The sequence below is a fragment of the Spermophilus citellus genome, assembly GCF_964194105.1.
Source record: "Spermophilus citellus genome assembly, chromosome: 4".
NCBI lineage: Eukaryota > Metazoa > Chordata > Mammalia > Rodentia > Sciuridae > Spermophilus > Spermophilus citellus.
Window position 1 is genome coordinate 1,284,744 of NC_138185.1, and position 25,132 is coordinate 1,309,875.

Below are 25,132 nucleotides of genomic sequence, written 5' to 3' on the forward strand. Positions count from 1 at the left end.
ATTTAGTCAGTCTTAGGTGGATACAATATCTTTTTTTTTTTTTTTTTAATGTGGTGCTGAGGATCGAACCCAGTGCTTCACACGTGCTAGGCAAGCGCTCTACCACTTGAGCCACAATCCCAGCCTCCCAAATTTCATATTCTTTATGGTAAGTGACATATTTTTTTTTAATTTTTTTTAATATTTATTTTTTAGTTCTCGGCGGACACAACATCTTTGTTGGTATGTGGTGCTGAGGATCGAACCCGGGCCGCACGCATGCCAGGCGAGTGCGCTACCGCTTGAGCCACATCCCCAGCCCAGTAAGTGACATATTTTAAAAATTCAGTTTTGGGGGCTGGGCTTGTAGCTCAATGGTAGAGCACTTGCCTAGCATGTGTGAGGCACTGAGTTCAATCCTCAGTACCACATAAAAATAAATAAAATAAAGGTATTGTGTCATATACAACTAAAAATATATATATTAAAGAATTCAATTTTGGAATTTGCTACTTTATAAAAATGCAATTGAATTTTTATTTTTTTTATTTTTTTTTAATATTTTATTTTTTAGTTATCGGCGGACACAACATCTTTGTTTGTATGTGGTGCTGAGGATAGAACCCGGGCCGCGCTGCATGCCAGGCGAGCGTGCTACCGCTTGAGCCACATCCTCAGCCCTGCAATTGAATTTTTAAAGTTTAAAATTTGGAGATACCATAGGTTCACAGGAAGTGAGTCCCATGCACCTCTCCCCCTGTTTCCCCAGTGGCCACATCTTCATAACAACAGCACAGTCTCACATGGGGACTGTGCCATTTATCACATGCAGGTTCACACAGCCACCACCATCACCAACAGCACAAAGAGCTGCCTGTCACCCCAGAGATGTCCCCCATGCTCGTCCTGCTGGGCCTACCCCTGGCCACCACCTGTGTGTCACACATCTCTCCGAGTTCTTTGTTTCAATATAAACGAAATCACACAGTATTGCTTTGCTAGGGTTGCACGCGCCTCCCCTGAGTCTCTTCTTTTTATAAGGACACCAGTCCTGATGGATTGGGAATGTATCCTGATGACCTCATTTAACCTCGATTCTTCAGTCCATAACGGTCACTTATTCTAGATAGGAGTCCTTTGTCAGAAATGTGGTTTGCAGATATTTTCTCCTAGTCTGAGTTTTCTTTTCACTATCTTAATAGGCTCATTTCTCAGAGCAAAAGGTTTTACTTTTGGTAAAGTCCAGTTCATTGATTTAAAAAAAAAAATGAATCTGGCTGTTGCTATCATGTCTGTATCTAGAACAAAATATTGCTAGATTTTGATAGCGATTTCATTAGACTTGTATATCCTTTGGGGGGGATTTTATATATTTACATTTATATTTACATATCTATTTGCATTCTAATGAGGAAAGTGTTCCCCCACCTGGATGAATGGGTTTTCCAATCCATGTGTCTATTATTAGATCTTCTTTGATTTTGCCCATGAGTGTTCTGTAGCTTCCAGTGTGTGTGTCCTAACACATTTGGTTAGATTAATACCAAACCATACTTTTGAGCGATTGTAAATGTTATTGTGTTTAATTTCAGTGTCCACATGATTATTGTTAGCACATAGAAATATATTGATATTTCCATGTTCTTGTATTCTTCAAGAATAGAACATGTAAAATCTGAACTTATTAGCTTTTTCTTAAAAAAATTTTATAGTTGAAGATGGACAGCATGCCTTTATTTTATTTGCTTATTTTGATGCAGTTCTAAGGATCGAACCCAGTGCCTCACACATGCTAGGCAAGTACTCTGCTACTGAGCCCCAGCCTGCTTTTTTTACAATTTCACATGATTTTCTACATAGGTCATCATGCTGTTTGCAAGGAAAGATGTTCTGTGCTTTTTTTTTTTTTCCTAATCTTAATGCTTTTCCTTTCTCTTGCCTTGTTTCACTGAGTAGAACTTTCAGTACCATGTCCAATGAAAGTGGTGATGGTGGCTACCTTGCTTTGTGCCTCACCTTGAGGGTAAAAGACAGTCAGCAGACTGGAAGTTCAAGAGCACATTGGCAGCAGTTACTTCCTACATGTGTTTTACGAGGTTGAGGGTGCTACCTTCCATTCCTTGTGTATAGAGTCCCCCAGCTTCACTATCAGGGACTGAACCCAGGGAAACAGCTACTGAACTACATCCCCAGCCCTTTCTATATTTTATTTAGACACAGGGTCTCACTCAGTTGTTTAGGGCCTCACTAAATTGCTGAGGCTGGCTTTGAACATGTGATCCTCCTGCCTTGGCCTCCTAAGCCACGAGGATGACAGGTGTCACCACCACATCTGGCCCTTAATTGCAAAGTTCTGATCAGAAACAGATGTTAGGTTTATCAAATACACTGTCCCCCACGTTTTAGATAATCACATGGCTTTTATTTTTTAATCTATTAATATAATAAATTACATTAGTTGAATTTCAAATGCTAAGCAAAACGTGCATCATTGGAATAGCACCAGAGCCTGCTGGCTACTGCTTGTCCCATCCGTCACTGAGACGGGTGTTGGCACCTCCAACTATCCCTGAGGGTTGTCCACTTCTCCCTGCTCCCGATACTCTCATGCTTCTGGTTGAGTGCATTTTACTGAGCCATACCCTTGACCTTTTCTATTTTTATTTTGAGACAGGGCTTTGCTAAGTTGCTGAGGCTGGCCTTGAGTTTGGGATCCTCCTGCCTCAGCCTCCTCAGTTGCTGGGATGTTGGGTGTGGCCACTGCACATAGTTGAGTGCATTCTAATGAGGAAAGTGTTCCCCCACCTGGATGAACGGCCTGCTGCACTACCAAAAGGACCCTCATCTTGCGCAGAGCGCTTGGCTGTGACACCTACTGTGGTGAATACCATCCCTGCAGTTTTCTGTATCAGTGCAAGCTGGAGGTGCCTTTCCTACCCTCTCACTTTCCCTCTCCTTGCCCTTCTCGTCGATGTCCTGCCATCGGCCCCTGGTCCCCTCTGGTCATTCCTACTTTTTCATACTTATGCCACTGACACTTTATGTGATTTTGCGGATTTTAAACCTTCCATTGAGCTACTTAGTCTTCACTTTTCCTGGTTGTTCCTGGTTCCATTTTCTCCGTTTTTCCTGCCTCCTGTGTTCATGGTCACAGGGTCTCTGTCAGTTCACAGGGGGCTTCAGGGCCGTGCTGAGTGCCGGTAACTTTCCCAGCCCCTTGCTCTGTTGTGCAGACCCAGATTCCTATCCAGCACCGCCTTCCTGGTCCTGGAGGACCTCTGTAACGTGTCCAGGGTACAAGTCCACAAGGATGGACTATGAGGGACTGGGGATAGGCCATGCTGGGCATGGACCCGGGGCCTTGTGCATGCTCAGCAGCCCTTCAGCACTGCGCTGTACCCCCAGGCTCACTATTATTATTATCTATTATTCACCACTCTGCTCTCACGACGGCATGCTCCTTTGGCTTTTCCTAATCTTGGGGTCGTTCCCACTTCAGAGAGACAGAACCTGTAGTTATCCTTCACAGAGGTTTTGCTAGGGATCATATTTGTCTCTTTTGTGAATTAATATAGACCCTGATCTTTCACAAGCACCTAATTATTTATTTGGGGAGCAAATTGCCTCATTTCTGGCCATTGGGAGTCCTCATCCCTTGGTGTCTTCAAAAGTAGCCTTGCTTCTGGCCAACATCTGATGTTCCAGCTCCATCCTGACTTTTCCTCTTCTAAGACATGGAAGTGGGCATTTTCCCAGAGTGCATGGGAAGAAGTATATTGTGACGGAAGAGGAGAGGCACGTCTTTTTAGGGCCAGGAGGTCAGGAGTTCACTTTTTGCAAGTCAGCATGCCATTCTGTTGTAACTAACTTTCCTACAACCTTGGGTTTCATCCACAACTGGGACTTCCTACTATTCCAACATCCAACCAGTCGGTAGCTGCGAAACTCAAGAGGCATTAGGTACACAGTGACCTGGGTGCACACACGTATTCGCACCGTATCTTCCTGCTCAGAACTGGTCCTCTTGCACACAGTTCACTTGAAGATTTTGCTTTTTTGTTTCCTTCTGGTACTTGGGATTGAACCCAGGCATGCTCTACCCTTGAGCTAACACCTCCAGCACTTTTTTCATTTTGTTTGGGACAGGGACTCACTAAGTTGCCCAGGCTGGTCTTAAACATGCAATCCTCCTGCTTCAGCCTCCTGAGTCACTAAAATTACAAGCATGGGCCACCGCACCTGGCTTGGCTTTTGATTTTAAAGTTGGTCCTGAGCCACTAATCTGATTTTCTGACCCACTGTGAGCCTCCACCTAGATGACCTCCCCACCCAGAGCCTGGTTTTCCTGTCTTTGAAGGTTGGTTCCTTTCTTCATTGGCCCTGTTGGATTTTAGCAATGGTCCATGGTTGCCACCTTTTTTTTTCCCCTTGCATATTTGGGAGCAGGGGAATGCTTTTTGACCAAAGGGGTCTTTCCCCTGCTTGCTTGTATTCTGCTCAAATCCTTGGCCAGCTCAAGTAGGGTTCTTATCTCCAGAGGGTACCTTCCCAAAGGCAGAGCCATATTGGGGTTTATACAAGCATGTTCAGTATTCTCTTTATATATTGTTTATATATATATATATATATATATATATATATATATATATATATATTTTAGTTGTAGTTGGACACAATACGTTTATTTTATTTATTTTTATGTGGTGCTGAGGATCGAACCTAGAGTTTTGCACGTGCTAGGCGAGCGCTCTGCCAATGAGCCACAACCCCAGCCTTCTCTATATTTTATTTCTAGGCAAACTCCAGTAAATCCAGATTGTTCTTATGTTTTATATCTAAATAAGAGAGCTTTCACAACTCCCATCCCAAAACAAGAAACAGAAAGAATCTGTAGGAGTCCTTAGTGTTTTTTTCCAATAAATGAAAGCCAAATTGGAACTGACCTCGATTTTTTTCTCTTCTTTTTTTAAAAAAAAAAATTTTAGTTGTAGATGGACATAATACCTTTATTTACTTATATGTGTGGCTGTGGATTGAACCCGGGGCCTCACACATGCTAGGCAAATACTCTACCTCTGAGCCACAAACCCAGCCCAATTTTTCCTCTTCTGAGCACACCAGCACCAGCTAAAAACACAGGGTTAAGGGTCCAACCCAGAATCAGAATCTGCTTTGTAACAAGATCCCCAGGGCGTGTCTGTGCATGTGTGGTCCCCGTTGGTGTCATGCTTACAATCTTCTGCCTCAAAGAATTTAAAATATCATGCTGTATAGCTAATGATTTCATAATTCTGATTGAAAAAGTTGTTACTGCAATCATCTGAAACCAATTTTTATGTTAGGTGTGAAGTTTATGCTCTAAACTAAGGGGGATGAGTACTGGCACATGCCTTTAATCCCAGCTATTTGGTGGGTACTGAGGCAGGGGAATCACAAGTTCCAGGCCAGCCTGGGCAAGTTAATAAGGCCTTGTCTCAAAATAAAAAATAAAAAGGGCTGAGTAATATAGCTCAGTGGTAAAGTACTTAGCGTACATGAGGCCTAGGGTTTGAACCCCAGTACCGCAAACAAACAAGAATAATCTAAAAGTTTTGAAAATGAGTGACCAGTTGTCCTGATAGCCTTTATTGGGAGTCCATCATTTTCCCATTGGGGATATGTTAGGTGGGAAAAAAAGAAAAGCAAATTACAAAACTTCAAGTGTAGTATACTGTTACATTTATTAAAAAAATAAAAAAGGGACTGAGCCAGGCTCTGTGGGCAGGCCTGTAATCCCAGCGGCTCAGGAGGCTGAGGCAGGAGGATCCGAGTTCAAAGCCAGCCTCAGCAAAGGCGAGATGCTAAGCAACTCTACAAGCCCCTGTCTCTAAATTAAATACAAAATAGGATTGGGGTTGTGGCTCAGTGGCCGTGTGCCCCTGAGTTCAATCCCTGGTACCACAAAAAAAAAGGCACTCCAAACTGTGATTGCATGAGCGCAAGATTCAGAGCCCGCGTGGTCCCAGGCCTCTAAATGTCCTGATTCCTATACCACTGAGATGGGGGTTCTATGCTGTAATTATTTTGAGCCTGCAAATGAGTTTCTTAAAATGAGCGCAAACTGGCGAGGGGCGCGGCCAGGCACCGGACTGGGAGTAGCTGGGAAGTAGCGTGGCCAGGGAGCAGCGGGGCGAAGCCGACCGGGACTTTGCCTGGCTGGGAGTGAGGCTTCGCGGCATCCTTCCGGCGTGGCGGGAGCGGGGGTGTGGCCGGCGGAGGGCGGGGCGTGGCCTGGCGGGGGCGTGGCCGCGTCCCGCGCGCACGCGGCGGCCGTCCCGTCGCGGGGGGCGGTTGAGCCGGGACGGGGCGGGCGGCGGGTAACGGAGGGGCGTGGCCCTGAGGGGTGGGGTTACCGTTGCGGGGCGGGGCGGCGCAGGCGCGCTGCGCGGTGCTCAGCGGTTTCCCTCCCCCAACGGCGCGCCCGCGGTGGCCGGCGCGGCGTCCTGCTCGGGCCGCGTCCCCGCCTCGCCGCCCGCGTCGCCGCCCCCGCGCCCGCGCCCCGCCGTTGGGCCGCGCCGCGCCGGCATGTCGGGCCCCGGGCCGCGGGAGCCGCCGCCTGAGGCGGGCGCGGCGGGCGGCGAGGCGGGCCCCGAGGGCGCGGGCGGCGGGGACGCGGCGCTGGGCGAGTCGGGGCTGAGCTTCACGACCACGGACCTGAGCCTGGTGGAGATGACGGAGGTGGAGTACACGCAGCTGCAGCACATCCTCTACTCGCACATGGAGGCGGCCGACGGCGAGCTCGAGGCGCGCCTCGGCTCGGCGCTGCTGGCCGGCCCGGGCGCTGGCGCGGGCGCGGCGGGCGCGCTGGCCCCGGCGCCGCCCGTGTACCCGGTGCTCTGCCCGCCGCTGGCGGCCGACGCGCCCTGCCTGGGCCACGTCGACTTCCAGGAGCTGCGCATGATGCTGCTGGGCGAGGCGGGCGCGGCCGAGAAGACGCCTGGCGGAGCGGACGGGGCGCGGGCGCGGGCCGACGGCGCGGCCAAGGAGGGCGCGGGCGCCGCGGGGCCCGAGGGCGCGCCCGAGGCCCGGGCCAAGCCTGCCGTGCGCGTCCGTCTGGAGGACCGCTTCAACAGCATCCCGGCTGAGCCACCGCCGGCGCCGCGCGGCCCCGAGCCCCCCGAGCCCGGCGTGGCGCTCAACAAGTGCGTGCAGGGTGTCTGGCCGCCTGCGGGGACTGGGTGGAGACGGGGTGGGGGTCCGCCGCACCGCCGGTGGGGCTGGGTGGAGAGGCGCGGGCGCAGTATTGCCACCTGCGGGGTGCCGGAAGGGACCCCCAGCTCACCTTCTGTCTGGGTGAAGGAGAGGGCTCAGCCCCCCCCCCCCCACACGCACCAGGGGTCAGCCTGACCACACGCAGGGTTTGGGTAGAGGGGAGTGTGTGTCAGTGGGACTACAGTTGGCCCTGGGTGGAGGGGAGAGGGGAAACCACCAAGTCTTGGTGTCCCCGTATAAAAGCCACCATTCTGCTCTGACACTGTCTCCAGCAAAGAGCAGGCAGACCCAAGTGTGGGGTGACCTGAAAGGCCCTCTCTGTGCGGGCGCTGAGGTCACAGTTCCAGGTGGCACCTGGAAGAGTTGGGTCTAGGATACAGGTGGCCTTGAGCTTTCTTCCTAGAAAAGCCTTTCTGCCTTCCAGAGAGCTGATTCCTATAGGGCATGTGCAGAGCCATTCAGAGCTTGCAGCTGCAAGACAGAGCCATAGCATCGTGCTGCCCACTTGGTGACCCACCTTCAGGGGTGGCTGTGGAAAAGAGTGACAGTTCTGTTTTCCTTTGTTCCAAGGCTGTGGTTGGGCCCCTCTAGCCCATCTTTGGCTGACAGATTGATGTCAGGCACAGTCACTCCTTCCAGGAGGAGCTAGCACTGGTTGGTGGTTGTGTGAGGGTGCTGCAGAGCAGGGATCCCGCTCCCAACCAGAGTAAATGTGACCCATTAGTGGGCGAGTGGGTGAACTTCATATTTCTGGAGTCTTTCTGCCATTTATTCTCAGGTTTCTGGGCTTTCTTTTGTCTTGGCAGTTTGGTAACTCTTATTCGACATCCATCTGAATTAATGAATGTTCCTCTTCATCAGCAACAAAACAAATGTACAACATTAGTGAAAAATAAAACCGCTGCAGCAACTACTGCTTTGCAGTTCACCTATCCACTGTTCACAAGTGCCTGCTCCACTGGTGGAAATCCCAGCCTTTCACAGACGCAGGTGGGAAGATGACCAGCCCTCTTGTATTAAACAGGCAGATTTAAGTTCCAAGAACTGTTTTGCCTTTCATAGAACTTAATAACTCTTTAAAATGGAGAACGTTTATGTGGTTTGGTGCTGTGTGAAAATCCTCAGTGAAACAGATTCAAGTGGCATGCCCGTGACTTGAGGGTGCTCTGCTATGTTTGTTTTGCTTGTGCAGTGAAGGGCAGGTTAAGTCCCATGTTTCTAAGATTCCTGTTGTTTCATTTTTTCAGAGTTCTAGCAACTCGTGTTCTATATTGGAAGCTGCCAAGCACCAGGACATTGGACTACCCCGAGCATTTTCCTTCTGTTACCAACAGGAGATTGAGTCCACAAAACAGACTTTAGGTAGCAGAAATAAAGCTTTGCCTGAGCAGGTTTGGATTAAAGTGGGAGGTAAGTGATAAAGCAGTAGGCTCTTCCAGCTGTGGGAGGGAGGGAGCTGATTGCATGCCCTGGGGACAATCTGTGGGGCCCCCCTTTCTTCTCACTTTGAATGTTGTTCTGAGTTTCGAACATTGTGATTGACCTTAGTGTGGAGAACTCTGAGGACTTTCTTAACAGTAAAATGACAGACTTATTCATTATCTTCATTACTGAAAGCATTTTATAAATTATTTTTGTTTCATACACTGTGAGCAGGAGTCTGAAATCTTCTGAAACCTTTGAGGTGTGTAATAGGAGGACACTATAGGTGGGCAGGGATTGGCTAGGAGCCAGATGCCATAAGGGTCAGAAAGACTGGGAAAGGAGTACATTGCAGAAGGCATAGTTGGCATCCTTAAATGCTCTCAGCTCCTTCCTCTGCGAAGAGAATTATTTCTCATGTGACTCAGGAGGCTAGTACTGCTCTGCTATGTTTTCATGACTAAGCAGGCAGGATGGGGAAGAGTGCTGCTGCTTTCTCCCTGTCCTTTTCTGTGTCAGGACATTTTATGCAACAGCGCATACTGACATTTGTAAGGAGTAAAGATGAACATTGGAATGGTCCTGTGCTGATGGCTAGGTTAAGGAAGGAGTTGCCACCAAAGTTTTGGAATATCCCCCTTAAAATGTTCCACCATCAGGAAATTTGTGTGACAGATCCTTCACTTGGCTTTGTGTAGTGTATGGGACTATAGGTCACCACCCCTGCTAAGTGGATTCCTGCTCCTGGTTTGATGGGACCCCGACATCTTTGTGCAGCACATGCCGCAGCATGTAACATGAAGGCTGTGATACCATTTACTGTGCCTTTTGTGTGAAGAGTCACTGCAGGGTGAGGACGTGTTTAATCTTAACCCACCTAACCCACCTTTCTTCTCCTCTGAGTACTGCAGTTAAAATACCAGTTGTCAGAATAATTATATGTAAAGAAAACCTTTTTTGTAGAAAATATTTCTAGCTTTCTTTTCTATTCTGATTTCAGAAAAAGGGAACAGCATCTTGATTTTGCTATTCATAGGTAGCAAAACTTGGTTAGGGGAATTTTTGCTGGGCTTGGTGGCACATGCATGTCATCTGTGATTCTCGTGACTGATGCAGGAGGATTACAAGTTTGAGGCCAGCCTCAACAACTTAGTGAGACTGTGCCTCAAAATAAAAAGGGCTGGGGATGTGGCTCAGGAATAGTGTGTCCCTGGGTTCAGTGTCCAGTACTGCAAAAAAAGAAAAGGTTTGACAAGGCTGCTTTGGTCATGTTAACACTTGGCCCAGTATTGGATTCCATGGTAGACGCATGCTTCAGTTTTGCATGCAGTGTAGGCTTGGAGCTCAGTGCCAGTGTATGTGGAGTCTCCGCTGCCTCAGCTTCTTATGGCTCAGATTGCTGCATATGCAATAGTGTTTATATCTTGGTTTGAAAATGCCAAAAAATATATTCAGCTTAACGGGTACAAGTTAAGAAGAATAAAAAATTAAAATACCACTTTTTCCTTCTTTTGCAAAGAAGAAGCGCTATGTAAACAAGCAATAAATAAGAGGAATCGGAGTAGAATTCGTCAGTTGGACACAAGTGTAGAACGGCGGGCCCTTGGAGAGATTCAGAATGTGGGTGAAGGCTCCACCGCTGCACAGGGTGCCTGGCAGTCCTCGGAGTCCTCGCAGTCTAACCTGGGGGAGCAGGCCCAGAGTGGGCCCCAGGGAGGAAGGTCTCAGCGTCGCGAGAGGCACAACCGGATGGAGCGAGACAGGAGGTATGTGTGCGGTTGGCGGTCAGGTCGACATGCACAGTTCTCCAGGACTATCCTGAGGGAGGGCAGGAGCAGGGGTCACATTGATTTTGTTTTGCTCTGATCAGGGTCCCCGGGATCAGCCCAGGTTCAGTGATTCACTGGCATACTCAGGGCTGTGACTCACTCTAAGGAAGGGATTCAGGCATCTGGGAGAAGACTGGGGAGACCAGGTGTGAGCTTCCCAGGTCCCTCCCAGTGCACACTGGGTGCCCGCACTTCCCCCAGCGGGTGTGGGCCACACAGTGAGGTTGCCAAGCAGGAGAGGTCTTCAGACGCAGTGGTTTTGTTGGGGATCCCGCCTGCCCTGCCCAGCACATGGAGTCCTCCCAGGGACGCAGGTGCTCAGGGTAAACCATCTCATGAGCAGAGAGTAGGTGCTTCAGGCCACATCTTGTCTGTCCATCAGATCCTGGACACCAGCTGAGGGCCAGCTTTGTCGGCAGGCCCTTCTGAGCAGAGCAGCCAGGCAGGCCTACTCTTGGTACAGTAGGCGGCTTAGTTTTGCATTTTATTTGGTTCTTTTAAGAATGTTGGGGAAGGAGGAGGTTTAAACTGCTATTTAAATGGTCTTACTGAGGGTTTTGTTTGTGTTCTACATAGAATCAAGGTGGTTAATTTTTCTCTGTTCTAGGGGGTTTCTTCAGTGTTTCCCTAATCATAATTAATTAGTCATTTGAGTACTGTGTACCAGTTTTGTTTTAGGCTTAGGAAATAAATAACATTGAATGAGACAGATATCAGCCTTAAAGCTGAGGTCCTGAATGTCAATCTAGGGCAGTTGGTTGCTGCTTTTTTTTTTTTTTTTTTTTTTGCAGGAGGCGGGGTGGGGCAGGTGCCAGGGATTGAATTTAGGGGCACTTGATCACTGAGCCACATCCCCAACCCTGTTTTATATTTTGTTTAGAGACAGGTTGTCACTGAATTGCTTAGTACCTTGCTTTTGCTGAGGCTGGCTTGGAACTTGCGATCCTCCTGCCTCAGCTTCCCAAGCTGCTGGGATTACAGGTGTGCAACGCGGCGCTGGCTCAATCCATTGCTTCTTGAAGGGATGTGCTAAAGCTGACTTGATCCCTCCCTTGCACATGTGTGCACACACTGAGGGACCTCCCTGAACTTGCTGTGGGTTGTGAAGGGCCTCTGCACTCTGCCTGCCTGGACATTTGTTTAAGAACATTTGTCTAATGCCTGCGACAGTTTGAAAGTGTGAATTTTCACTGCAGCACTTGGAAATTTACCAACCTGCTACAAGTTCTTTATCTCTTCTCTGGAGTTTCTCTCCTATAAAAGGAATGTTATCTACCGCATAGACTTGATTAGAATTAAATGAGCAGATGGCTGAAGAGTTCTTGGCCCTGTGCCTGGAAGACGGGGAACGACTGGTGCATGCCTGCTCTTTCCTCTGGTGCATGCCTGCTCTTTCCCCTGGTACATGCCTGCTCTTTCCTCTGGTGCAGTTGTTAGTACAATTCTAGTACACAGGTGTTCCAGTGCCTGGTGACTGGCACATTGCTGAGTGCCCAGTGTCACCTCATTTAGGACTTTGCTAGATGTAAGAAATAAAGGTTAAAAACTATATAATAGTAAGATTCAAGCTATGATTTAAATTCTCTCTAAAAAGGCTGAGGTTTCAGGAGACTGACAGCGGCAGTCTGATTCATTTGTCAGGGCCCCTCAAGGTGTCTGGCACTCCAAGTTCCCATTGTGTCTCTTGGCTCACGGACAGCAGGGTGTAATAGTCCTGACCAGAGGAGTGATCTGCCTGGAGAAAGCGCACACAGTTTTGCTTCCAGGGTTAGGAAATTTGATGCCATCCCTGGTCTAGAGACTCGGACCTCAGGAGTTTATCAAACTGCTACAAGTTCTTTATCTCTTCTCTGGAGTTTCTCACCTACAAAAGGGATGTTATCTCCTCCAAAGACTTGATCATAATTAAGTAAGCAGAAAACTGTGCTGGGACTGGACTCCACTAGGGTGTCATGGGTGCAGCTGCCAGTGTCTTGGCTGGGCACAGAATCACGAGCCACCACACAGCTTTGTAGATTCAAACAGCAATTCTTTATTCCCGAACTCACACCGGCCTCCACACATGCTCTGGGGCAATCCCAGTTCTGCTGCCGCACAATTCACCTACTACACGAGGCTTTCTTCCCAAAATGCTCTCTGAATCTCATGAGAGCTCAACGGGAGCTCAGGTAGCAGGAACGCCCTATTTCCAGCAGCAATAATCCTCAACATCAAACTTCCCTAAAACCCAAGGTCTTAAACTGGGAACGCCCTAAACCCAAGGACCCGGATACTATACTTCCTCAAACTGTAGGATACACCCTAATCCTGGATCCACCCTCGTCCTTGAGTAGGGTCATCTTTCTCAAACACACATGCAAGGTCACAGCAAATTTAACATGGGGTACGCTGGCAAGGAAATTAATGCGTCATTCCTACTTGGTAATGGCCCTCAGCATGCAGCAGCCTCTAGACAGGAGTATGGCAGCACAGTAGTGCAGGCTTTCCAGGGGCTTCCTGGGGCACAGGGTGCCTCTGCAGCACTCAGAGGCCAGCTCCAGGAGCTCTGGCTCCTTTTAGCAAGATGATGAACTTCCCGTTGCTTGCTTGCTTTGCCAGCTGACTCCTCTGGGTTTTGACTGTAGGCGCAGAATCCGCATTTGCTGTGATGAGCTGAATCTTTTAGTTCCGTTCTGCAACGCGGAGACGGATAAGGCAACGACTCTCCAGTGGACCACGGCATTCCTGAAGTACATTCAGGAAAGACATGGGGACTCTCTTAAAAAGGTTAGTGTTTAAGTAGGCCAGGTAGATTTTTAGAATTTTGTAAGTTTACTTATCAGTGTTCCAATTTGTCCTTTTTTTCCAAGGATAACTCAAACTGCCCTTTGTTTCCTGGAATCTGTTGTCACATACCAAGTCCAATATGAACGAAGCTCTGCTTGATAGCAGGGTGAGCACGGCTGCGCGCCGTGCGTTGCATTGTGGTCTGAGGGGCTCATGGGGCGTGATTTCTGCCCTCAGAAAGCCTGGTGAAGGGGATGAGAGCAGAGTAGCACAAGAGCAGAGCAGAAAGGCAGGCGGGTGTCCCGTAAGTGGCTTGGGCCTCAGTTACTTCCATAGGGCAGAGGGCGACCAGGGGAACCAGGACATGCCCTACAGTCCTGGCTTCCCAGGCCCCGTCTGCAGCTGTAGGCTGTGATGGCTGGTGAGCCTGCTCCGTTCTGCTGGAACTGAATGCTGGTTGGAGTGAGTTCCGTGAGTTCAGTCAGCCCCTGGGGCTGCAGAGGGAGAAGGGGCACTCAACAGTTGGTTTGAGCTGTGCCTTGGGGGACCTCAATGTGGGGTGCTAGCCTCGGAATTCTGTTGGTCAGCACCTGGCTCTGTCCTCCCAGGAGTGACCAGGCAGTGCAGTACATAAACCCTCAGCATCCTGATTTTATCTTTCCCAAGCTGTTGGGCAGTTGCTGCTGTTGACCCAGCAGGAGTCTGCTTGGAGGCGGGGCTAAGGTGGGTGCGGCAAACCTGGAACCTTCTCAGAAAGGGTGCCCACCCATGGCCAAGCTGCACTGAGCTGGGCCACCTCTCTGGGCCTCGCAGCAGGGCCTGTTCTTTTCCTTTTCCTGGTCTGTGTCCACATGACATTTACACCATGCAAATTAGTAAGTCCCTTACTTTGACAATACATTTAATTGCATTTTAAAGCAATATTATGTCAATTTTATTCTAATTGGATCATTTATGGTTATTGATAATGTTGCTTTTTAACATTATTTGTTAGTGGTAGACTGTTGGTTTGTTTCAATAAAATAAAGCTTTAATATTTTTTAAAATGACTTAGTGTTTGCCTCTATGTACCTATTTGTAGTCACTTATTGATATAATTCAAATACAATGAATATGTTTATAATTTTGGGAATAAAACATTTTTTAACTGTATACTCCAAGACTAGATTGCGAACTTATGGATACTATATTTTGTATAATGTTTTCTGGATACTTCTGTAGTGGAGTCCTATTGAATGTGTGGGTTGCTTCTGGGTCACATATCAGGCCACCAGAACAGGCGGGAGGCGGTCAGTCTGGGTTGCTGGCCAGCCTAGCTCAGGCACTGGCTCACTTCCACGGTAGCTGCTCCTCTTACCTGCATGCATACTTTTCTTCTTACAGTTGCAGTAACGAGAGTTCTAAGTGGGTTTTCTAAGTTATCTTAGTACACACTTCACTCAACGAGTCTTTCCCACTATAACCAGGTACCTGCTCCAGATTCTGGGGTGCCTTGCATAAAACAGCACCCACCTACTGGCAAGGAGGGGGACTTCAACACCTGCACCTGTGGACAGTGTTGGGTCCTGCCATGGGTGGGAGCCCTGCTGTGGCCCACCCCTACTGTGGGCCAGTGTAATGGCAGAGGCCTTCTTTAGATTGGGTGGTCACCGACGGCATCTGTATGCATGCAGATGCCAAGGAGGAGCGGGAAGCCCTGAGCCAGGGAGCTGTGGATCTCTGGGTCTTTGGGCAGGGTCACACACTGTGGTTAAGAGTGTTGCCTATAGCCACATGGGGGTCCTGAGCATGTGGCAGGCAGGCCAGGGCCTGGTGGGCCTGGGTGTTCCGAGGTCTCAGGAGCCCCTGGAAGGCTTTAGGTCTGGGAGGGACATGACATTTTACAATCATCACTTGGTGCTCCAGAAGGGGTGGGGTGGGGTGGGTGGGAAGGAGCACAGACTGCTAGGAGGCCACCGAGGTGCTCTGGGGAGAGGTGGGCTCAGCCTGGGCTCGTGCTGCCCTGGGAAGCCTGTCAGGAAGGCCTGGCCTGGCTTCATCCAGTGGTGGGGGAGCCATGAGATGGTGTGGGTGGGCTCAGCGTCTGGCCTGGACCTGCTGAGTGTTCAGTGCCTGGAAGGCCCCAGGTAGAGTGTCCAGGAGGTGTTGCTAAGTGAGTCTGGGGCACAGATGGGGATTCCCTTTGTGTTAGCTTGATGAGCTCATGTAGCATGACGAATGCCTGTGCGCCCACCTCCTCATCGCAGCCGTTAACACAAACGTATTTACTCCACACACACCATTCAGAGATGATTACAAACACGAACCTTCGTCTTGAAATATTTCTACACACAACTCAAAGGTAGCCACCCCCACCACCCCCATGACCTGAGCCGTTGTCAGCCCACAGAGCTGATGGCATTGCTCATTTGCTTGGATATGCAGTCCCTATTCACATTTTCCCAAAATAGTTTTCTTTTTTGGTACCCGGGATTGAACCCAGGGGTCCTCTGCCACTGAGCAACATCCCCAACCCTTTTTATTTTGAGACAGGGTCTCACTAAGTTACTGAGGCTGGTGATGAACTTGTGGTCCTCCTTCCTCAGCTTCCCAAGTCACTGGGACTGCAGGCTTTGTGCCATTACACCCAGCTCCAAACCACTCTCTTTTTTGTTGTTCAAAATATTTATTTTTTAGTTTTTAGGTGGACATAATATCTTTATTTTTATGTGGTACTGAGGATTGAACCCAGGTCCTCAGGCATGCTAGGCAAGCACTCTACCACCAAACCACAACCATAGCCCTCCAAACTATTCTTAAAACCGCCTTTGTATCTGTTTTTCCCCCCAGTCCAGCATCCAGCCATGGATTATATGTTGCATTTGATTGTGTTTTTCAGTCTGTAAGCTACAGCAGTTCCACTGCACCCACGGTTGTCTATCACGGCATTGAGGTTTTGAAGACATCAGGCCAGTTATCTGTAGCGCCCCACCTTCTGGATTTGTACCACTTATGGTAAACTTTAGTTATGGTGTAATTTCAAATGTACAGGAAAATCCCAAGAACAGTACAAAGAGCCCCACATGTACCTGCCCAGGTCTCCCTGAGCCCCCAGTCACCCTGTGCCCCATGTTCTCTCTCCAGTCTCTGTGGCTTTCTGAATGGTTGGATGGTGACTCAAGACACCACGCCTCACACACCCCACACACCCCACACTTCGCTGTGTGCCTTTCCAGAAGAGGGGTGTCACCTTATGTAGCCAGAACACCGTGGTCACAGTCGGAAGGTTTAACGCCAGCGAGCATTGGTACCCTGTCCCACCAGAATCCTCATGGCTTTTCCCCAGTCAGAGTCCTCGGCTGGTGACAGTGGTGGTGAAAGGCAGTTCTAGATTCCTGGCAGAGGCCATGGCCCTCTCTCCCCTCAGCCCTCTTTCTTCCTGTTTCCACAGCAGCTCTGCTTCCTCTCCACCTCCCTTTGTCACCGAGGCCCCACCCTACCTGCTTTTTCCCTCTGGCCACCTGGGGCTGCCACTTCCCTTCCTCCTACTTCCCCTCTAGATGGCTTCTGCTTCTCCCATTGTCCCCTGTCAGCACTTGCCTGTTTCTTTGCCTTCCTTTGTTGCCACCTCAAAGGTACACTCTGTACCCTCTCCCTATCCCCAGACCTACTCCTAGCAGCCTGACGGCTGTTCCCTATGCTGTTCAGCCAGAGATGGGCCCATGGCTGGCCTGACAGACACCCCTTTGCTTTCAGCACCCACTTCTAAGACATTGGTTTAGAAGTGGGTGTTGGCTTCCTCTCTGGGCCTGCCTTCTCTTCTCCCTGAGTTCTCATTGATGGGGTGCCCTTGGCTTGCCTGGGGCCCAGGACTAGAGTAGCCAAGGGAGCGGAGAGTCTCCCTGTCAGTGTGCAGCACCCATTGGTCTCTGTGGTCAGTGGGCTGCCTCCCCTACTACATGGCCCATGTCTCTGCAAGCCCAGAGCCCCTGCTGCAGATTCTCCAGTCAGGACCCTGGCCTTTCACTCCCAGGCCACGGGATGGGTTGCTGTCTTGGTGGGCACAGAATGAGGAGACCCTCCTTGCAGAGACCTGTGCCTGGTCCTGCTGAACACCGTCTCACCTTGCAGAGCCTCCTGAGGGTCTGTGTGCTGCTAACAGTGTCCACCTGATAGCACTGCTTGTCGAGCCCCTGGTCAGCTGCAACTCCTCTCACTTTGCACCCTCCTAGGTGCCATCCTCGTGGACAGACCTTTAATTATGTGAACCATGGAGTATGTGTATCATTTAAGTACATCCTTTATGATGTTGCCCACATAAAGCCCCTTCTGCAAGAGACCCAAACCAGATAATTAATACTCAACCAGCGTGTGCCGCCCCCAGGTCATGGGGTTGCTGTGAACTACCCCTGTGCTAGATGCCAGGGGAAGGCGGCACCCACACAGCTGCTGCTGCCTTCAAGGAAGTCCAGGGGCTGCCTTCAAGGAAGTCCAGGGGCCGATCTGGAGCCCATGTAGCAAATCCAGAGCCACAACTCCCCCAAGTGGAGGAGCAGGCCAGCAGCACACATCTGTGCTCAGGAAGGCAGATCAAGTGGCCGACAGCTCTTGCTTCAGCTGATGCTGCTGTCAGGGCCATTCCTGTGGCTGTTGGCTGTGGGCCACACTCAAGTTTAGTGATTTGGATACTGCGTGACTTAACTACTGCAAGTTTTGAAATGTCTTTGTAGGAGCAGGGTTGGCACATGCAGCAACATGGAAGCCAGAAGATGGGGTCACACTTGCCTGGCTCTTCTGGGAGCTGGCACTTGAATGCCTATCATGCGGATTTGAATATGCTCTTTGAACATGCTACAAGGAGAGTCCTCAGCTGCCACACACACACCCCCAGCTTCTGCATGGCAAAATGAGTCAAAGCTGTGTTGTGACCCGTTGTAAAAATCAAGCATCTTGGGAAAAGTGCCACTGTGCTCTGCGTCCTCCTGAGTGAGCCTTTGCCTTCCGAGCCCCTCGGTCTGCGCCTGTTCTGCATGCTTGTTGTGGCTGGGCTCTGGGCCTTCCTGCCTGCAGAGCCAGTGCAGGTCTTGTTCCTTCACTCTACTAACCCTTTGTGTGGCATTAGGAGTGGTGTTTTTTCCTGTGATAATTTGCTTTTTATTATTTGAAAGCCTTATGTCTGATTTCCCTTTTTTTTTTGATGTCTCAAGTTGAAAGTTTGCTTCATTTGTTTTCAATCTTGCTTTCTAATTAATGCATTTAAAGCAAATTTCTGTCTTCAGTGCTCTTTCAAAAATATCCTATAGGTTGGAGTAATTTGATTATAGATATATAAAATTATCTATATCAAAAATATCCTATAGGTTGGAGTAATATGATTATAGATATATAAAATTACTTGAGACTATACACACACAGTCTCTTGAGTAATTTTTGTTTACCTCTTCAGTATATGAATTCTCTGGAAGTAGATTTCTAATTTTCCACATATGTGGGATCTTTTTTTTCCTCCCAGGTACCAGGGATTAATCCCAGGGCCTCCTACATGGTAGGGAGATGCTCTCCCACTGAGCTACATCCCAAGCCTTTTCATTTGAGACAGGGTCTCCCCACATCGCCTGGGCTGGCTTGGAGCTTGGGATTCTCCTGCCTGCTCTTCTTGAGTCGCTGGGATTGCAGACGTGCCACTGTGCCCAGCTGTTTCTGTCTTACCTGTTTCTCACATTTATTTATCATATTGTGCTCAGTAAAGTGGCTCTATATAAAAGAGTAATTTTAAAAGTTTGTTGACACTTCCAGTGTGACCTCGTAATGTAATAAATTTAAGACAGTTCCATTAATTATTAGACAGTGTGCATGCTCTCTATAGAATTCTACATGTTTATCAGACTGGGCATATTTATGTGCTTATAGACAGAGCCTTTGCATGTTGCCCAGGCTGACCTTGAACTCCTGAGCTCAAGCAGTTTTCCTGCCTTAGCCTCCTGAGTAGTTGAGAGTGCAGGGGTGCCACTGTGCCAGCTCAGGCTGAGATGAGTGAGAGTCACACCTCTTCTGTCATTCTCTTCTGTCAGACCTGTTTCCGAGACCAGTGTGGACATTTCCCCTGATTGGATTTGTCAAAGCCCGAGTCCTCTGGGCATTTGCTGGATGTTTACTCAACTGTTATCAGGTACATACAAGTGCCTGCTGTCCTGCTTCCTCTGAGTGGGTTCTTTGTTCACTTTGAGGTATCCTTCTTTGTTTCTTTTAACCCTTTACCTTTAGCTCTGGACACAGATTTCACACTTTTCTTTATCTTAGTAACTTCCTGGTATATTTTCCAAGATATACTTAGAACCATCTTTTTTTTTCCCCCCTCTAAGGAATAGTTTTTATCATCAGAATTATAGTTGCAAATCTAATATGAATGTTTACTTTGGTCAGACATCATCTCAAAATATTTTGATAAATTATAAAAATCCTTTAAAACTCAGCTGAATAGATGCTGATTGTGCCGGTAATCCACAGCTTACAAACTGGAGCATGCTGCTCGTTTTACTCCTTCACACCTGGCTCCGGGCCTGCTGGTCCCAGGGGCCTTCCAGAGCCCAGCTGAAGTACAGCATAACCACCCTGCCCACTCCAGGATGTAGGCCTCATCACTGGGAGAAAATGGCTAAGAAAATCTCTCAAAGTACTTTCTTATGTGAGAAATCAGTATTTCCTTCTCTCATGTAATCATTTTAAAAGGTAAATTCTACCTGGCCAAATATAGGCAAAACAGTTTGTATTTCGCTTTAGATGCAGGCTTACAGAAAATGTGGTTGATTGGAGGCATCCCAATGCCTGGTTTCAAGATGCTACAGAGCCATAGTAAGCAAAGCCACATAGTACTGGCATAAAAACAAACTCATGGACCAGTGGAGCATAACAGAACCCAGAAGAGAACCCACCCATGTGCAGCCAGCTGAATCTCAACAGTGCCAAAGTTATGCTTTGGAGCAAGGACATCCTCCTCAACAAACAGTGCTGGGGACACTGGCCACCACACGGAGGAGATCAGACTTGGCCCCCATCTCTCATCCTGTACAAAAAGCCACTCAAAATGGATCAAAGTTGAAGATTCAAAACTCTGCAATTATTAGAAAACAGGAAATACTTTAAGTCAGCTGCACAGGCAGTGACATTCTGGATAGGACCCCAAAAGTACAGGAAACAAAGCAAAAATTGACATAGATGGGATGACAGCAAACTAAAAAGCTTCTGACAGCCAAGGAAACAGTCAAGACTGAGATAAAGAGGCAGCCCACAGGATGGAATATGTCCAGCTCTTCATCCGACAGGGTTAATAGCAGAATATGCAAGGAACTCAAGAAGCTTAACAGAAAGTGATTCAACTGAAAAATGGGCAGATTTTTTCTTTTCAAAAGAAGAAATACAAATGGCCAAGAAATATATGAAAAAATGCTCCATGTCACGAGCTATCAGGGAAATGCAAATCAAAATGGTAATAAGATACTTTCCCACCTTAGTTAGAATGGCTATTATTAAAAAATAACAAATACTGTCAAGATGTGCAGAAAAAAGAATTTTCATATGCTGTTGGTGGAAATGTAAATTAGTTATAACCACTATGGATAATAGCATGGAGGTTCCTAAAAAATCTAATAAGCTGGGCATGGTGGCACATGCATGTGATCAGTGAGTTGAGAAGGCTGAGGCAGGGGGATCCCAAGTTCAAGACCAGCTTCAGCAACTTAGTGAGACCATCTCAAAAAAAAAAAAAAAAAAAAGGCTGGGTATGCAATTCAGTGGTAGAATGTCCCTGGATTTAATGTCCCTGGATTACAACCCCTCAGAAAACAACTTGAAAAAGATCTACCATATGATCCCGCTGTCCCACTTCTGGGTATATATTCAAAAGAAATGAAATTAGCATATCGAGGAGATACCTTCACACCCATGTTTATTGTGTCACTGTTCACCATAGCTGAGTTGGAATCAGCCTGGGTGCCCATCAGCATGCATGGATAAAGAGAATGTGGTCTATATACACTGTGAAGTATTATTTAGACATAAAAAAGAAATGAACACCTGTCATTTATAGCAAAATGGATGGAAGTGGAGGTTGTTAAGTAAATACCCAGACTCCGAAAGGCAAGTACTGCAGGTTCTCTATATAGAAACTAAACAATTTTGACCTGAAAGTGGAATTACCAGAGATTGGGAGGTGGGTGGGGGGCAGAGGGAGGCTGGACTTGATCAGTGCACACTGAATGCATGTCTTCAAATATCACACTGAACCCCATTAATATGTACAACTAGTGCATGTTCATAAAAATAAACTTTTAGGGCTGGGGATATAGCTCAGTTAGTAAGTAGAGTGCTTGCCTTACATGCACAGGCCCTGGTTTCAATCCCCAGCACCACAAAAATTAAAAATAAACTTGTGGTTCATCTTAAATTGCATTGTAAAGCCTCTTGAAGTTTTGGGAGAAAATTAGAGTATTTATATGCAAATATGCCTTCTGAGTGTAGGTGATAGTTGCAAATGACAGATTGCTTTGGTCAAATGTCACTTGGAGTATGATTAGGTGGAGTGTTAGAACTACTGCAGATGATCCTGAAGCTAAACTGGTGGCAGCGGGGCACCTATGCTGCTTCTCCTCCTGGCCTTGAGTTAAATATAAACTACTATAATTAAGCAAAAAGAGACACAATTTTAAAAAGGCTTGAGTACACCTTTCTCCATAGATGCTCATGTGGATGCCAGTAATTCTGCTCCATCATTAGACAACTGCACATCAGAATCAAAGAGGAGCTTCATCTGGTTGGCTATTATCAATAAGCAGAAAGTAACAAGTGGCGGCAAAAACATGGAGAAATTGGAACTCTGTGCCTTGTTGGGGGCAATGCAAAACGGTGCAGCCACTGTGGAAAAAAAGTATGGTGGCCTCTCAAAAAGTTGAACAGAATACCATATGCTCCCCAAATTGCCAAGTAGAAACTGGAAAGAATTGGAAATGGAATCCAAACTGACAGCTGTCTGTGAACTTCCACAGCGGACTTCTCCCAGAGGCCTCAAGTGGAGCAGTCTGAGTGCCATCAGCAGGTGATGGTGAATGAAGTGTTCTGTGTACACCCAAGCTTGGCCAGCCATTAGGAGTGAAGTCTGACACCTGCTACAACACAGTGTCCTCTGTCCAAGGAGTGCGGCTCTCTGGGGACAGGAGCCATGAAGAGGTGGGAAGTAGACTGTGGGTGCCAGGGGTGGAGGTTAGTGTTTAATTAGGATAGATTCTGTCTGGAATGATGGAAAAAGCCAGTGGTGATCCCTGCAAAATGAGGTGAAAGTCCTGGACGCCACAGAATACTTCACACAGTCACAATGGAAACTGTGTATTCTACCACAGTAAAAAATACGACCATCTTGGGGCGGGGTTGTGGCTCAGTGACAGAGCACTCGTCTAGCATGTGCGAGGCCCTGGGTTCGATCCTCAGCACCACATAAAATAAATAAAATAAGGGGATTGTGTTCAACTGCAACTAAAAAAAAAAGTCCATTCTAATTGAAGCCAAGTTATACTCTATGTATGTATGATATTTCAAAATACACTCTACTGTCATGTATATCTAAAAAGAACAAATAAAATCAACCTACACTTGAACAGAGTGCTATGCTTTAAGAAAATAAAATGCAAATTTCCAAGTATGGGGTTGCAGACATAGCTCAGTTGGTAGAGTGCCTGCCTAGCATTTGCAAGGCCCTGAGTTCAATCCCCAGCACCACCAAAAAAAAAAAAAAAAAAATCCAAATATGGGGGCTGGGGTGGTGGCTCAGTGGTAGAGCGCTCGCCTAGCATGCACAAGGCACTGGGTTCGATCCTCAGCACCACACAAATGTAAAATAAAGATATTGTGTCCACCTAAAACTAAAAAATAAATATTAAAAAAATCCAAATATGCACAAAAATGGAGAGAATAGAATAATAAACTCCCAGTCCCTGGAACTCTGTTCCCAGCATGACTTTGTTCACCCATTCTCCCGTCCTCTAGGTCATTTTAAAGCAATTCCCGACATCTGTCTCACAGACTCTCCAAGAAGCAAAGGGCTGTTTAAAATGTAACCAGCATGTCAAAATCACTGTGGAATACAGCCATTCCTTGACACTGTTTCTGCCCAGGTCCTCCTGTCAGCTCACAGATGTCTTTACAGCTGGTTTATTTGAATTGGGATTCAAATATTCATTTGCTTGACAGCACTTAAATATATTTTAATCTAAAATAGTTTCCAAGCCCTTTCTCTCTCTCTTGCCATTTATCTATTGAAGAGGTGACAATTTGTCCTGTTCTCTGTAAATTTCTGCACATTCTGTATTCTGCATGTTCATGGTGGTGACTAACATCCTTTGTTGCCTGTATTTCTTGTAAACTGTGGCAAGGATGGGCTTGGTGGAGTCCAGGCGGGAGGCCTGTGGCACTGTCCCAGGGCTCTGTTTTGTGAGGCTAAGAGTGCCCTTGTGTCCAGGTGGACCATTAGAATTGGGGCCTTTTGAAGAGTGGAGAGCAGCAGGGTGTGAGGAGCAGGGACCAGGGAACGGCTCCTCATCGCACCTCGGACAGAGCCGTCCATCTCAGTGACCACACCTGACACCTACCTGGCCACAGGATGCTCACCAGTGTGTGGGCCGGCAGGGCCTGCCTTTGTCGAACAGTGTAGATGCCACTGCCCACACACTTCAAGATGGTTAAAGCAGTACGTTGTATGTTACTGTGACTTTTATCACAATGAAACATGGCTGCTTTTACGATTTGGTCAGACATGTTGAGAATTGATTTCGAAAAGCTGAATGAGAATACACGTACAGGGTGGCTGCTATTGGGGAAAGTGAACCCCTGTTTCTATCACAGGCACCCCTTAAATGGTGACATCTGAAAGCCATGTATTTTGAAGTAGTTTACATAGCTCCTTTTAGGGACCTTTTGTGCCTTTGAAGATAGCACTGTTTCACATCTTAAGAATTCAGTACATTAATGATCACTTCTCGACTTTAGGAATTTGAGAGTGTGTTTTGCGGTAAAACTGGCAGAAGGCTAAAGCTGACCAGACCGGACTCCTTGGTGGCCTGTCCTGCACAGGGCAGTCTGCAGAGCAGCCCTGCGATGGAGATCAAGTGACGGACTGAACAGGGACCCTGGGAGTAAACAGCCATTCCTGCAATGCACGCACCTGTTCCACCACTCTGGAGCTCCACCCTGGTCACCTGACATGAGAAGGACCTGGCTCAAGTTGATGGGACTCCAGTAGGGACTTTGGGAGCACATTTTGTAAAAGTATTTATCTAGAACAAAATACTTCTCCATTAATGTCCTCTTAGACCTTTTGGGGATGAAGACATCTTGATAATGAGTAAGTCATTTTTCAATTATCTGATTCCATCATGTTTTTTTAACATGATAACTTGAAAAATTAACATCCTTTCTAATTTCTTTAGTCTTAAAAGGTACATTGCTTTTTACTTATTTTATTTACATTTTAAAAATGCCCCCTTAGCAATTGGAAGAAGGTAAATTGTTCTTAACTACTAGTTTGGAAATTTTATTTCATTTGTTATATCATCCCCCCCCCTTGTAATTATTTCCAGTCTCATGTACTCTGTATTGCAAAATACAGTACTATTTTAAAACTTTTGCCAAAAAATTTCCAGAGACTTTCTTTAAAGCTACTTTTTTTTTCCATAAAAAATAAAACATTTTCTCGGTAGATTGCTTAAATGCCCACATTTTCATATTGCCAGTCATTACTTTGCTTGTAATAAACTGCATGTTTGGAGCGGAGTTTCCAGTGCGTGGCTCTATTTATTACGACAGGTGATCCCATAGACCTTAGCCCAGGCACAGGCACCTTCAATAAATACTGTCAGTTG

The 25,132-nt window shown here is 47.4% G+C and overlaps 1 protein-coding gene across 6 annotated transcripts; it reads left to right on the forward strand.

Moving 5' to 3' along the window:
• Window positions 1-6,460: 6,460 nt before the first annotated feature.
• On the forward strand, window positions 6,461-25,043 carry TCFL5 (transcription factor like 5). 6 transcript variants are annotated; one of them, XM_081292197.1, is made up of 7 exons: window positions 6,461-7,160; window positions 8,037-8,220; window positions 8,478-8,640; window positions 10,172-10,418; window positions 13,106-13,247; window positions 16,126-16,241; window positions 19,298-19,313. In XM_081292197.1, coding segments are annotated over exons 1-7 (1,470 nt in total). In that variant the 5' UTR covers window positions 6,461-6,543; the 3' UTR covers window positions 19,299-19,313. The 6 variants fall into 6 exon arrangements, with proteins under 6 accessions (XP_081148323.1, XP_081148322.1, XP_081148324.1 ...); XM_081292196.1 differs by lacking the exon at window positions 19,298-19,313 and having other exon boundaries at window positions 16,126-16,260; XM_081292198.1 differs by lacking the exons at window positions 16,126-16,241; window positions 19,298-19,313 and adding an exon at window positions 13,331-14,293 and having other exon boundaries at window positions 6,464-7,160.
• Window positions 25,044-25,132: the final 89 nt, after the last annotated feature.

Bases quoted from the DNA above. Each gene is read 5' to 3' on its own strand.
- TCFL5 (XM_081292194.1), top strand. From the start codon at position 6,544: ATGTCGGGCCCCGGGCCGCGGGAGCCGCCGCCTGAGGCGGGCGCGGCG. The intron at 7,161-8,036 runs GTGCGTGCAGGG...TTGTCTTGGCAG, and splicing joins CCCGGCGTGGCGCTCAACAA to TTTGGTAACTCTTATTCGAC. The intron at 8,221-8,477 runs GTGGGAAGATGA...TCATTTTTTCAG, and splicing joins CCAGCCTTTCACAGACGCAG to AGTTCTAGCAACTCGTGTTC.